Consider the following 15085-nt stretch of genomic DNA (forward strand, 5'->3'; position numbering starts at 1 on the left):
CAGGCAGAATGGGAAGATGGCACAATGTTGTGTGCGGATACTACAAACCAATTGCAAAGCTGGTCAATCTAACGTTTAGGCCCCTCTGGTCTTGACAGGGTGACCCTTTAGCTACTGGGAGGGGTGAGGGATGCTTCTGAATATTTTAAAATAAACATGCTGCTTCATTGACATCTTTGGAGAGAGAGAGACATTTCATCCACAGAACACGTATAGCACAGGCAGTGGTAGTGCAAGATTCCCCCCACATTACCCCAAGTGTCTCCTTCCTGACCATCTCCACAGTTCAGTTTCTGCCTCCCTCTCCCCTGCATTCAGTTCTTTGCATTTCTGTCAACACTGGTGGCAGCTTTGTGCCATGGAAAGCTGTCCACTGGGAGCAGGGCCGAAAGCAACTCATTCAATATATACCAGCAAACAGCCATCTGATTCTAAGGGCTTGTCTTGGAAGCCAGCAAGCTGGGACATATATTTATAGTGCTGCAGCATGCTGCACACTGTCTGTGGGGACCCTTCTGCTGAGCACTAAGGGTATGTCTACACTGCTGTTAGACACTGGCAGCTGGTCTGGGCCAGCTGTCTCGGGCTCAGGTAAGGGGTTGTGTAATTGTGGTGTAGACATTCAGGATTGGGCTCCAGCCTGAACTCTGGGACCCTTCCATCTCAGAGGGTCTGAGAGCCCGGGCTCCAGCCCAGGCCTGAATGTCTATACCAAAGTTAAACAGTCCCTCAGCCTGAGCCCAATATCAGCTGGCACAGGCCAGCCTTGGTTTTTAAATGCAGTGTAGACATACCCATGTGCTAACGGCTTTCCAGCGCTAGGCTGGATTCCAACAGACAGCTTAGTAGCAAATGACTTCCTAGTCTGTTACCAGTCCTTAGGTCACTGAGTCCTTGTGGGCAAGCCCACCTATATTTTGAAATAGGCTGTGACTCCTGCCTTGCCATGTTTTCTATACAATTCACCTCCAGGACCACCCTGCTTTAATTTGATTTCCCAATCTCGGGGTGGCAAAGAAGTCTGAGGGACGTGACCAGCATTCCTGGTGTGTGGCTAGATCAGGGGGAGGGCACCCAGATCTGGCCTGTCAGGGCTTTCAATCTGGCCTGCGGGATTGCTAGCCCCATGGCACAGCGGGCTAAGGCAGGCCCTGCACTGCTCCCAGAAATGGTCAGCACCATGTCCTTGCAGAAGACTCCGTGCGCTGCCTTCGCCAGCTGGCACCACCCCCTGCAGCTCGCATTGGTTGGGAATGGGGAACCGCGGCCAATGGAAGCTTCGAGGGTGGTACCTGCAGGCGAGGGCAGTGTGCGGCGGAGCCACCTGCCCCACTCCACCTCCAGGAGCTGCTGCCGGACATGCTGGCCACTTCTGGGAGTGGTGCAGGGCCAGGGCAGGCAAGGAGCCTGCCTTAGCCCTGCTGCACACTGCTGCCACCCTGGAGCCACTTGAAGTAAGCGGCGCCGGGCCAGAGCCCAAACCTCTCCTGCACCCCAACCCCTGCCCTGAGCCTGCTAGCCCCCTGCCTTGATCCCCATGATGCACCCCTTCTGAACCCCAACCCCCTGCCCTGAGACCCCTGCAGCACTCTGTACCCCAGCCTCCTGCTCTGTGCCCCATCCTGAACCCTACACTCTTCCTGCACCCCAACCCCTTGCCCTGAGACCCTTTCTGCACATTGCACCCCCTCCTACGCACCCCAACCCCCTGCCCCAGCCCTACATTCATGGCCCTGCATACAATTTACCCACCCAGATGTGGCCATTGGGCCAAAAAGTTTGCCCACCCCTGGGCTACATGGAAAGTGGAAAGTCCTGAAACTATTTGCTGCTGTTAAATGGGGTCACAGTATAAAACAGGTTGAGAGAACCACTGCCTTAGTCCTTAATATGCATTGAACCAGAAATTGCTCAGTTGCAAGGGATGTAAAGCTGGTATGATGGGGACATTCCCTATTTATGAATGTTAATTTAAATTTAAATAATATAAAGAGGTCTACCCAAGGCTCTAGGTGCCCTAATTAAAAATCACTAATTAATGTAACTAATTACTAATTAACTAGTAATATTAACTAGTATACTGATTGTATTACTAGTTAATATTACAACAATTTGGTTGTATTTAGCTGTGTTATTCACAGTGTCATGAATCCTTACGTGCATTGTCTGGCAGATGATCGTGAGTGGCCCTGTGTCCCCAGGGCCTTGATCTTCTTGCTGTCTTCTTTCCAGAGCTCCGTCATTGAAGGTTAGAGGGGATGGGGAAGAACTGGTACTCAGAATCGAGTAAGATCTGCCACAAATAAAGAGACGCGTGCTTAGAAAATATTCCTATGACTTCTTGTCCTCAGAGTTGTGCCAGGATGTTCCCAGAGCCTGAGACAGGGCAATAAGTGGTTTTATTATTATTTGTATTCCAGTATGTGCTTGGTGCTGTACATGTGCAGAGTAAGGACAGCCCCAAAGAAATCTACAGTTCATTAGAGACGTGGTTTCTTAACCCATAGGTCGCCGCCCCAAACTGGGTCAACAGAATGTTCCCAAGGGCTGCAAGGGAGGTCCAGTGAGGAAATTGGTTTCTGTCAAAGGGTGGCTGGAGGCCCTGTGGGGGAGCTGTTGCAGAGCCCGTGTCACACTCCCCTAACAGCAGCATCTCCTGTGGCTCCAGTCCCGTGGATCTGGCTGGGCTCAGCTCCCTGCTCTGGGCGTTGAGACCTGGTGCATGGGATTGGGGCTCCACTCAGGTTTGACCCAGCCGACCCTCTCTCATAAAAGGGGGCTGGCCAGGCCAAACTTGAGCGAGTGGCACTGCAACCCTAGAGACCACAATGTCCAGAGTGGGGAGCTATATCCAGCCACCCCATGGGACAGGAGCTGTAGCCACCACCACAGGATCGGCATGCTGTACTTATTTAATGCTTGTGGCATTAATGTGGGTAACATATATCGTGGGTAAGAAATATTTAGTAACTCGCATTTTTTTGTACTAAAGCTGTTTACCAGGTCGCAACAGGTCTTTCAAATGGGTCCTAAGCCCCAAACTTTGGGGCATGAGCTGTCGTTTACTATATGATTACAGAATCCCTAGCACAATGGGGCCCAACCTGGTCATGACCCTTAGGTGCTACTGCAGTGTATCATGTTAACCCATGTGGTCACGTGGGTGTGGCAGTTGGGCCAAGTAATCTACCATGTGTGCAGTCTTCCTTTTACAACCAATGAAATTGTTGCATGCAAATTAGCTGTAGATTAAGATTGGTAATTGGTTGAGTTACTTCTGATATCACAATGATCTAGGCCGTGACATGGCATGGATATGTGTCTTACTGTAGCTGCACGGGTATAATTCGTAAAGTCAAAGTGGCTGAGAACTTTAACTTTGGATGGTAACAGATCACGACTCCTGGTCATGATTAAACATGGTGATATTCTAAGCAGAAAGATCTCCCAGCCACGTTTGTAGCTGTTTCCATCGCTTTACACTGACTCAATGTTCTAGGCTTCAGTGTGGCACGCAGGCAGAGTGACAATTCTGAAATCATATTATATAGACACTAACTTGCCAGTGCATCAGGTTGCTTTTAAGGGGCCATTACAGATGGATATAATGAATATCACTGGAATATCCAATTTTGATACTTGCAAGCAAAAGGATAACATGTAAACAATAACAGTAGCCAAGATCTTAGACATGATTCTCATCTGAATTATACCAGCGTAAATTGTCAGTGACTGCATTTAAGTCAATAGAGTTTACATCAGTTTTACAACTGGCATGAGAGAAAAGGGATGAATTCTGCCCTCTCCTTAAGAGAGTCTATCTCCCTACTTACAAGATATGGTGCAAACTTAGAGACTAGATCACTTCCTTTTTCTTTTTCATTAAATATGCTAATCAAATGAGGCACACTCAGAATAAAGCCATTGCAGAGAGATGTTCAAGGGCTTACGCCAACATCCTCGGGAGTAAATTAAAACAGGCAATTACAAAAATTCAACCAACCCTCTATTGATTGCAGTGAATCTTGCTGCGTTGTGCATTTTCTTAGTCGTTAAGAATAACTCGTAGGCTAATGTGTGCCGTCATTTGCTTTGACACGGAAATATCCACCTTCTCTTTGCACTTGGATTAATTGCTTTAAATATGTCAGGAGAAGACTCTTGACTTGCTCCGAGGGGCTTTTTGCTAGTCTCTATCAATGAAAGAAAACAGGCTGCCTGTGTTTGCCAGTAGGCGATCTGCCAGCAGATCATATCATTGCGGCCAGCAAGCAATAAAAAGTATCATGTCCTTGGTGCTAATGTGCCCTTACCTTATGAGAAAAATAAATATTTGGATGTACCAATGGGGCAAGGTATAGGGTTACAGGCAGGACACTACACTTGGGTGCCCCCGAGAAACCCCTTAACAAGAGGAGCGTGGGCTGCAATGTGGGACTGGAAGGTGCCCAGATATTAAGATGGTGAGCATGGTGAAAGAATCTATAGACAATAGAATCATTCTCTGTCCAGAATCACAGCATCCTCATAGCCCACCGAAAGGCCCCTCTGCACAACCTGAGCAACAGAAGCCAGGGAGCTGTTCTGGGGTGGAGTCTTGAGACTGTCATGAGACTGCCTTCTCCTTCACACACTCTTCATACTTGAAGTAAGAATAGGACTACTTGTGGCACCTTGGAGACAAGTACTCCTATTCTTTTTGCGGATACAGACTAACACAGCTACTTCTCTGATACTTGAAGTAGAAATCCCAGCTCAGAACACTCTGGAACTTGCCAGGAGGAAGGCAAGGATTATTATTATTATTACTATAATTTACAGTAGCTCCCACCAAGTGTTGGGTACTTTCAAAATACACAAGGAATTGTCCCTGCTCTCAGGAGCTCACAGTTGAAGAGAGGAGAGATAATGAGACAGAGATTAGGGAAGATGGAAGAATAATATTCAATTTCTAAGCAGCATAGCAGAAGGCCTTTTCTTATTTTTTTTTTTTTGAGACTTACAGAGATGCAAGGCAGCGGCATACAGATAAGCTCAGGAAGGTCACACCATGCATGAGGTTGAAAGCCAGATCCAATTTTGCAACTGACCCCTATCTTAATGATGATAATCTGAACCAAAAGTTTGGCTCTGAATTGTGACAGATAAGGCAATAATCTTGCAATATCCGTGAGAGACCTTATGAATTAAGTTTAAGTATCTTCAGGGTCAATTGTATTAAATGCAAAGTTTCTGTATTATGGTGGGCTGGGATTGTATGTAAACTCTCTGGACAGGAGAGGGGGATGTGATGTGAGTCTTGGGAAAGTTCAAAGGACTATATTGAAAATGTGCCAGACAAGAATGGACCTTGGGGACAATAAGTATGAATTGGATTTCCTCAGAAATACCTAGGGAAAGGTTAACAAAAATTCCTTATCTCCAGTTGTGCAAAAACGCAGCCTTTTGAAGCTATGCCCTGAGGAGCTGAGTCATTGTCCGCTAATGAGCTGTTTCTGGAGGTTGGAGATCAAAGGCCCCCATCACATAAAGAAATGGCTGAACTGCCCAGTCGAGGTTCTCAGAATCTGAGACTGTTATCAACTAGTAAACAGGGGAAAAATCTAGTTGTGGGTTTTGAAAGACTGACACCTACCAGAGCCCAAGGCTGGGGAAGGCATGACCCCTGGAAAACTTTTTAGCATGTGTGTAGATTCTTATATTGGTTTTTTAAAAGTTTTCCTTGTGATGCTTTCATCTTAAAAATTAATCTGCTTGCCTAGAAAGAATTGTATTGTGACTTATAATTGCTGGCAATTATACTGTTCATAACTTTGAGAGAGAAAGCAAAGCACAGACACTGGCCTGTTTAAGCAGTCTGGCTTGCTGGGAATATCACAATATAGGTAAGGAACTGTGCAGCCTTAACATCCTAGTCAGGAGGGAGAGAGACGCAAGTCTCTGCCTAAGAGAGGTGAAGCCTCGGTGGCATGTGTTGAGTGGACCACAGAGGGGGAATACAAGTGCAGTTGCCCTGAAACTGACATGAATATCCCCTAAACTGTAGGGTACGGGAAATCTCCATACTGGAGCCTACTCTGATCCCCTTCAAAGTGACTGTCAAGCCATAGCTTCTTGCCCTTTGTGCTGAACACCACAGTGGCCGTGCTGACAAAAGGCACAGCCAAGACCCCATGGGAATGGGCAGCAGTGTGCAGCTGGCATATTCCTGGTCCTTTCTCAACCCTTGACAATTGCCAGCAGCAGCATTTATATCCCACTGCCTCAGTCATTTGATAGTGTGGAAAGATGCTGACCCAGGTGGATGGAAAGTGACTTGTCTAGTCTCCTGTTTTCCCTTTATCTCCGAGCAATTGCTCCATCGCTTCTTAGACGCTGTGTCTCCACCTATCCCTCCTTAAAGTTCATGCAACATAGTTGCATCCATTCATGGATGCTAGGAAAGGGGCAGAATTGCGATGAGGCAGAAGCGAACCTCTCTGCAACCTCCAATATCTTGTGGCTGGAGAAGTGCCATAAATCTGACTTTGCCACTGTCTCCCTTGCTCTGCTGGTGACTCGAAAATAGAAACCACTCGAGGCCATTCACGTTAGTCATCTTCCACATATAGCTCATTATTTGGAAGACCCTAGATAAAAATATCCAATGTGTTCTGGGTGAGGCAATTATTCTCCTTGCCTTCCCCACAACGTTGCTGCCAGCAGTGTTGAGTCTTCCATGGAGGCAAAGTGTGCCCTTTCCTATATAGCCATGGAAGGACGGCGCAGGATCTGAGGAAAGGCTGGCCAAAGGGGTGTCTACCAGTTTTGCTGAAAGTAAATCCCCTACAGGCTTTTGGAGGAGGTGGGAGGGGAAAGGGAATGTTCCCTGAATGTCCCCACTCACTGGAGTTTAGAGGAGATGGGAGCAACAGCCAGTTTATCCACCAGCCGCTGCAAGCTGTAGAATGGGACTGCAGGAGTGCAAGGGGCTACTGAAGCCCAAGTGGTGACTGAGTGTGGCTTGGGAATTGAGGATTTCTTCTCTATCCTCCTGGACCTTGTGCCAAATCTGGCTTGTTGAAGGAAGTCAGGAGTGGCTTTGGCCCTATAAGCGAGAGCAGAAATAGGCAGCCGTGTATTATCTAATGCAGCAATTTGCAAGAGCAACTGGTATGAGGCTGGGTGAGGAGAGTACTTCTGCCTCTGCAAACAAGATAAACCTCTCCAGCCAAGCAGCTCAAGCACCTACCAAAGCCTCCAGCTTCAGCAGCCTCCCCTTGAGCTGGTCTGAGTCCACAGATCGACAATGGGCGGGTTTCTACAGTCCTGTCCCTTTAAGTTCACATATGAGAGAGACCCACAGTGCTGAGTGTCTGGTTTTGTGGCTCCTGTGGGAAGCTGCCTATAACTAGCTCTGCTGGGTTTCCCACTTCCCTTCCAGTCTCCAGACGCTGCTGCGGGCAGGGAGTTTCTGCCTCTGAGTTGGCAGTGCAGTAATTCACAGAGACGAACGGGTGCTTAGGGAATAGCCTGCAGACAGCTCTCCTCCAGAAAGGACTTGGGACCAGTTATTCTTTTGGGGTGTGGCTTAAATTGGTTCCAAGTTGTTACAGCACAATAGCACTGTTACAAGGAAAGGACCTAAGTCTTTAAATAAGTCAGGATGGGAAGCACTTTGTTATGGCAGTACTTATGGCCAGACCCTGAGCTGGTGTAAATCAGGGTAGCTTCACTGAGGTCTGTTGAGCTAGACCAATTCACAGCACATGAGGAATGTGGTCCTTATTTCCTATGTTGTCCTCCTCTGTGTGATTCAGACATGCTGTGGTGTGGGTAACAGAACAGCCATTAAGTTACATTTATTGCTAACTCCAAGCTTTCTTCTACATTCCTTACTCTGGGGGGCACACCAGCAAAACATGTTAAAGCAAAACCAAAGGAGCCCGATTCCGTTATTTCTTTGGTTCTTATATGGCTCCTGTTGTATCTGAGCATTGCCACCGCCTAAGTTTGAATGCATTCGCCTCCTGTGAGGTGCGGAAGTGCTATTATCTTCATTGTACAGATAAGGGAAGTGAGACACATAAAGACTAAGTGGTTTGCCCAGGGTCACATGGGATGTCGGCGGAACAAGGCATTGAGCCTGGGTTTTTTGAATCCTGGGTGAGCATCCCCACTACTTCACCATCTCCTTTATGCTAGTGTAAAATTGGCCGTCACTCCCAAAGTCGCTGGTGTGACCTTGGTGTAAAACTCGTGTGGGAGCATCGGCCCTGCCCCAAGTTCCAGGCCACCAGCTGGAGCTCAGCCCCTGTCGGCTTCAGGAGAGAGGGGGAGTGAGGGCGGGGCTCCAGGGAAGAACGTGGGTCGGGCCGCAGCCTGGGTTTAAGGAGGCTTAGCCTCCCCTGACCTTCGATACCCACTGCCCGTGGACATGCCACAATTTTACAGGGCTGTGGGAGGGGGGAAGGGGTCCCCAACCATGGGGCAGAGAGGTCCTCAGGAATTGCTGCCCTGGCAGCTAAGAAGTGATCCCACTGTCATTCTGCAGCCTTTGGGCATGGAGAAGCTTCCATCCACGGAGCCTCCCATTACACAGCCCAGCTGGCCTGCTGTAAGCACATCCTATTGCACTTTATTAGGCAAACTAGCCAGGCCTGCTGTCCTTAGGCAGAAGGGGTGGCCTAGTGTTCTACGGAACTCTGCAGTGGACTCTATAGAAAATTGTGAGCTCTTTGGGGCAGGGGACCATCTTTTTGTTCTGTGCTTGTACAGCACCTAGGACAATGGGGTCCTGGTCTGTGACAAGGGCTCCGATGCACTACCATGATATAAATACATTAATTAATAATAATTAATAAAATGCAAGTCCTGCAGAGCTGAATCAGTCTCTTCCAGCTTTTGTCATTGACTATATTGGCAGAGTAAGGGAGGGGAGGAAAAGAGGGAAGGGTCTTTCAGAGGAGACCTTCAAAAGTCAGGTTATGCCTGGACACTAATGATCCTATTTTGTAGGACATGGGGCTTGCTTCGATGTCCTAGGTTAAAATTTGTCCTCTCCTGATTGCTGTGTGGTGCAGCTGGCTATCTACCAGGATGTTGGCTAACACCCTAGCAATGGCTACTTTTCACTGATGGTGTGTAGAAGGAATTTGTTGAAGGCACTTCGGCATCCATTTGGGATAGTACAGGCTATATGACCACAAAGTATGTTTATTGTGATCAGCAGGAAAATATTCACTGCCATTATCACTTTTATCCAGCTCCAGGACTGCCCAGTATTCTTGCGTGAACCCCAGTTCCATCGACATGCCACCTGTTTCAAACCCCTTGGAACCTGAGCGCCTCTGAATGCCTGACGCATGGATCATAACTCAGTGAACTGGGTTGCCATTTTTTCCCAAGTATTGCCATGAGTATTTCTATCTATGTTCACTTTCATTGGCAATGCTGAAACCCAGGGCCTGTGTGCCTGAAAAGATAATCTGAATGCTTAGAGCCTTTCCAATTATTATGAAAATCCGGTCTGCTGTACATTGCATTAGGCTGCAGTTTGGGAGTTGAGCTTAACTTGTCCTAAGTTTGCTTTCTTCTAAATGGCACTTTATTACCTAATATGCACTGTGGGAATCTGTTATGTAAAATCAGTCTGTTTCTGAGTAAGTAAGAATGTTTTTGATAAATGCTCCATATTGCCTGCTTTGATTCGTTATTTATATTCTTTTATGGTAATCAAGGAAAGGAGCATTTCCTTTCTTCTCTTTCCTGGAGACAAAGAACTGCTGGAATTGCCAATTGTTTGCTTCCCTTTTAGTTACTGTAATATAATAATATTATTTTTTTAATGTATGGTGCCCAGGCTCAAAACTCCTCCAGGAACCTTGAGGAAAAATGTAGATTTCAGAATAAAATAGGCCAGCTTGCTAGAGAATAGTGTCAGTGTGCAAACGCAGATGATAAACCCATTGCAGTCATTAGTGGAGAAAGAATGGTCTTGTTAGGGCACTAGACTGTGTGCGACATTCTCACCTCGGACACCGACTTTCTGATTAACCTTGGTCAAATCACCTCACTGCTCTGTGGCTTGATTACCAGATATGTTTCCTCCACTCATGGGGGTGTTGTGAAGATGACTTCATAACTACTTGGGAGGTATGGTGATATTAGAGGGATGGGGGGATACCATGTAAATACCTGCACAGAGATCTAGAAAGGTTTGCCCCATCTTACTGAAATGTGGAAACCATGTGTCAGCAGCCCTTGTCTCATGGGGAGAACTTGGTAAAGTACGGATTAGAGCAACATGACAGACACCTGCAAAATATGAGCCCTTCTGTTTTGCAGTTGTATGTTGGTGCCCACCTGAGAGAATGTGGCCTTTGGGTTTGGGGGAATTCAGGTCCTGTGTGCAAGGTGTAGTAGTCATTTGCATTGATATGTTGGTTCAAAGCTGCAAAATGAAACTAGCCATTGGGCGTATATCTGTTTCTAACTGCACCGTATGTGACTAAAACTGAAAGGGTGAAAAAACAAACAAAAAGCATCAGGAACCTTTCTGTTGTTTTGATTCTTGCATTTCAATCAACTTGGAGATTTCTTTGGTCAGTTTCCTTTTTTGTTCCTAATCAGTTTCGTGTTACTGGCTCTCTTGTGCTAACACCCTGACCAGCACTGGCTTGTTAACTCTCCCACCCTACCCGTCTTTCCCCAAAAGTCTTGTGTGTCCATTGAAGTTTTAAATAAGGCATGCCTACACTTGGTTTGCAACTTCCTCCCAAAAATGTTGCAACTTCCCCCATCAAAAATTTAAAGGTTGGAGGCCAGATTGTGGCTTGGATTCTGCAGGTGCAATGCCCTGCTAGGGGGATAGTGGCAGGAAGATGCTTTCCTTTTCTCCCCTCCCTCATCTTGTGTTGCCATGCAAGGGCTCGTCACAAAGGGCCAGATTTTCCAGACAGATGCAGACAGGCATTGGTTTCAATGGGAGTTAATCCCACTAAGCAGCTATCTGCCTAAATACCTTGGGAAATCTAACCCAACCCTTGGTCCTTATACTCAGGCATCACACACAATGGCGCTAACCTCCCCAGAGAGATGGAATGCGCGCTCTGTATCATTCCATTACAAAGGGAGCTACAAGGAACACTATGGCTCATTCTCCTGGTCTTGCCACTGAGAACTTCTTTATGGGACAGCACACCTGATAATTCCCCACCCCTCTTATTGCAAGGATGTGCCTTTACGGCTGCCATCTACCTCTGGCCCTGTAATAGTTGGTGGTAACCCTTTGAATAACATTGTTGGAACACCCTGAGTAGTTATGTTGAGTTGCTGGTCCCATGAAGAGGGAATAGAGCCTGCCTTTCCTTTTGTTCAGGTTAGTGTTTCTGTGGCTGTATGTTCCTTCCAACATCAGTGACAAAGAGAGACCTTGTCTACTGTACTATTTGCACTAGCTGAATTCTACTGTCGCTTCCTGTGGCCAGAAACCGACCTGAGCATTGCTTACCCATGAAACACCCAGGTCCCACACTCGTCTGCCTTCGTGATGTAATTCTCAGGCAACAGCCCAGAACAGCCGGTCGCTAGGGAAGTGCCATAAATCCACCCCTCGCTGGTGCTGGTTTGCTCCACCGGGGACATAAAAATGAAATCCCCTGGAACCAGCTCAAGCTCATCGTCATTCTGTGGGATGTAGGGATAGATCACTTGCAGTGTCTGGGGAGATGGAGGAGAAAGAGAAAGCATGTGAGAAGGGCATTAGAGAATCCTGGGGCATGCGAGAAGGCTGAGGGAATGAACTCGCATATGCCTCTCCCCTGCTGCCTACTACCTTCTCCCAACTAGATAATTAACCCTTCTTACACCAGTAAAAGAGAGAGCAAAGGAGAATATAGAAATAAACGATAGGCATTAAAGAGGGAAGAGCCTTGTGAGATCACCCAGTTCCACATTCCAACTGCTGCAGTCTCAGCTTTCTGCATTGTATTACCTAGTCCTAGTGCCTTATCCAGTCTAGTTTTTAACAGGAGGTCAGAAGATTACAATGGTTCCTTCTGGCCTTATAAATCTACAAAAAACATCTTTAGAATCTGCTGTCTGCCACATCCCATCGGAAAGTATTCAATCCTCATTGTTGTGAAGTTTTCAGTATTCAGTTTCCATTTGCCCCTTTCATCCCCTTGCTCCTAGTCATGGTGCTCCTTGTGCCATCCTAAATAATCTCTCCCCTTCCTTGTTCTCCAATTCAGTAAAAAATTTAAGCAGGTGCTTAACTTGAAGCATCCTGTTGACTTGGGCCTACTGAAGTGCTTAAAAGTTAAACATGTGCTTTGGTCTACAGTTGAACTGGGGACTTGGTATTTACACACACAAGGTTTCCAAGGATCATCTTCTATGTGTTTACTTTCTGGTTAAAAAAGCATTTTTCTTCCTCACTCTTTAATGGCTTTGAAAGTGGGGCAATGACCCTTTGTCGCTGGGCTAATACATTTGAACTCATGGTATTCTGCTCTTTATGAGGACATTAAGAAAACAAAATGTAAAGGCAAATCAACAGCAGCCAACTGCAATTATATTTGATTGCTTTTTTTCAAACTATGATGAACTCCAAAAATTACCTCGTGGTTAGCAAATCTTATATCTCGAGAGAAGATTGCAGCGACCCAATCGCATCCTAGTTTGACGTCAATGTTCTGTGCTAATTTCTCCAGCGTGGGCAAGTGGCTGGTTTGGAAGTGGTAGGCCAATGTCACATGCAGCTGTTTCTTATGGGGTTCTACATGTACATCTGAAATGAGAAAGTTGTGATCAACAGCAAGCAACTGTCACACTGAACAGCAGACTTCTGCTCCATTTTCAAAGGCATTCACCCCATTAGTGCAGAAGAATTGAGCAAAACCTTTCAGTTAGCAAAGCAAAGACAAATGGCAGTCTGATCTTTGAAATCAAATCTATAGCGCTGCACACTGGTAATGCACCATTGACCTGAATCTGACCCTTAGGAACTAGATTAAAGGAGCATTTGGTACCAGGGAGGATGGGGTGCTTCATGAAATCTTGTATAACCCACTGCCTGTTGAGTCTGCGTTACGCTTCCCCAGCCTGTGTGCCTGATGTACAGAGGTGACGAATCTGTGACTGCCTGTAGCTCCAGGGTTTAGCAGTCCTTTGGCTCAAACTACAGAGGCTCATGCTTTTAGCTGTGGAGGTCCCAGGTTCACACTTGAAATACTTGCCAAACTTTTAAATCTCAATTTTGAGTTCAGAAAACTTATATTTTTGATTGAGAGGTAGGAATTCCTGATGTTTTAAAACCGTTTGGGTTTGCAAGGCTGTTTTGATTAGCTAGAAAATGACGTTTTTCAAAGGGCAGCCTTTCCCCCTACCTAAGGGGTTGACGATCTCTCCAGAAATAGGCTGGTCAGAGAGGGCTCCTGCATATGGTGCAGGTCTGATGCTCAAAGGTGATGAGCACTCTCAAACTCCTATTTGGCTGCCTCTGACATGGGTGCTCAATACTTCTGAAAAACAGTCAGTGGTTTGTTTTTTCTTTTTTAATTTCCCCACACTAGATATTTTTCTTTCCTGGTCTCTCCACTCTGTATTTTCTATCTGTTCTGTCTTTCATCTTATGCATCCCTTACATTTCCCCCCCACCACACACATAACCACCTGCTCTGTGCCTTTTTTCCTCTCACAAGTGGAGAACACAAACCTGGGGGAATGTTAGTTCACGTTGAAGTTGAAATATTCAGATTAACACAGCTTGACGTCCTGGCTTCACTGAAGTCAATAGGAATTTTGCCATAGACTTCAGTGAGGTCAGGGCTTCACCCACAATGCTGAAGTATTTTAAAATGAGTCAAACAGAGTTTGAGGTGAGTTGACGGGTACTCCCAGGATAAGAGGTGAAGCTACTGAGAGAACCTACATAATGAAGGGATTAAAAGAGGTGAACAAACAGGTGAAGAAATGAGGAAATGCCAGAAACTGGGATTGAGCGACAGAGGATGGGTCACTTGATGATTACCTGGTGGTTCATTCTCTCTGGGGCACCTGGCATTGGCAACTTTTGGCAGACAGGATACTAGGCTAGATGGACCTTTGGTCTGACCCAGTCTGGCCATTCTTATGTTTTATATAAATCATAATAAACAGAACTGTTCAATTGGAATAAATTGTAAAAATAACTTATTTTTCCTGATTAAACCACATCTAAAAAATAGGGACAGACAAAATGGCAGACATTTGGAGACTTGGTTCCAAACCCAAAATATCAGGTGCTTGCCCAACCCATTTGAATCTCTCTTATTCAGCAAAAAAGGACACATTACAGGTGTGATCTCTGAAAAGGGCCTGGGACATCGAATGTGGGTATGCGACATAGCAGTGTGCTAGCAATGCACCCTTAAGAATTAGCTCAGAGGAATATTTGGTCTAAGAGGGAACAAATCTCATGGGAACAGGCTGCCTTGAGATTGTTGGTGCTTGTTCCTTTTTCTGATTGGACTAGAAGCAGTGAGGGCAGCCATTCTTGCTGCGTTAGCATGCTCAAAAAAAAAAGCAGATGTTTAACGCTTACAGCCATTTCCTCCATCTCCTGAAAGTGAGTGTGTCTCTAGGTCACTGTCAGGTGAAACTCCTGGGGACTCAGGACAGCCTGCATTCTAGAAGGCCAAGAATATCTACTTTGTTGTTGTTGTTTTAACTACAGAGCTGCCCAGAAGATTCAGGGGGCCTGGGGCAGGGCTGGGTCTTCGGCAGCAATTCAGTGGCGGGTCCCTCTCGGAGGGAAGGACCCGCCGCCGAACTGCCGCCGAAGAATGAAGCGGAAGCGGCAGTGGCAGAGCATCCTAAGTGCTGCTGATCACGTTTTGTTTTTTTTAATCTTTCTGCTGCTTGCGGCACTTGTACTCATCGGGCGGCACTCCAAGGCTTCGGCAGCACTTCAGCGGCGGGCCCTTTACTCGCTCCAAGTCTTCCGCTGCACTGAAGGACCCGCCACCGAAGACCCGGAGTGAGTGAAGGGCCCGTGGCTGAAGTGCCGCCAAAAACCCGGAGTGGTTCGTGGGGCCCTGGGGCAAATTGCCCCACTTGCCCC

At 46.6% G+C, this 15085-nt stretch overlaps 1 protein-coding gene across 1 annotated transcript in view; it reads right to left on the reverse strand.

The window, feature by feature from the left end:
• UBASH3B (ubiquitin associated and SH3 domain containing B) overlaps positions 1–15085 on the reverse strand; it is a 104515-nt gene that overhangs the window by 21567 nt on the left and 67863 nt on the right. Inside the window, exons 5-7 of the mRNA XM_050921955.1 lie at positions 12603–12772; positions 11492–11700; positions 2158–2293 (exon numbers count right to left, since the gene is read on the reverse strand). Coding sequence (XP_050777912.1) covers positions 2158–2293; positions 11492–11700; positions 12603–12772 — 515 coding nt within the window. The remainder of the gene's footprint in view (positions 1–2157; positions 2294–11491; positions 11701–12602; positions 12773–15085) is intronic.

This window comes from Gopherus flavomarginatus, chromosome 13, assembly GCF_025201925.1.
Source record: "Gopherus flavomarginatus isolate rGopFla2 chromosome 13, rGopFla2.mat.asm, whole genome shotgun sequence".
Lineage (NCBI taxonomy): Eukaryota > Metazoa > Chordata > Testudines > Testudinidae > Gopherus > Gopherus flavomarginatus.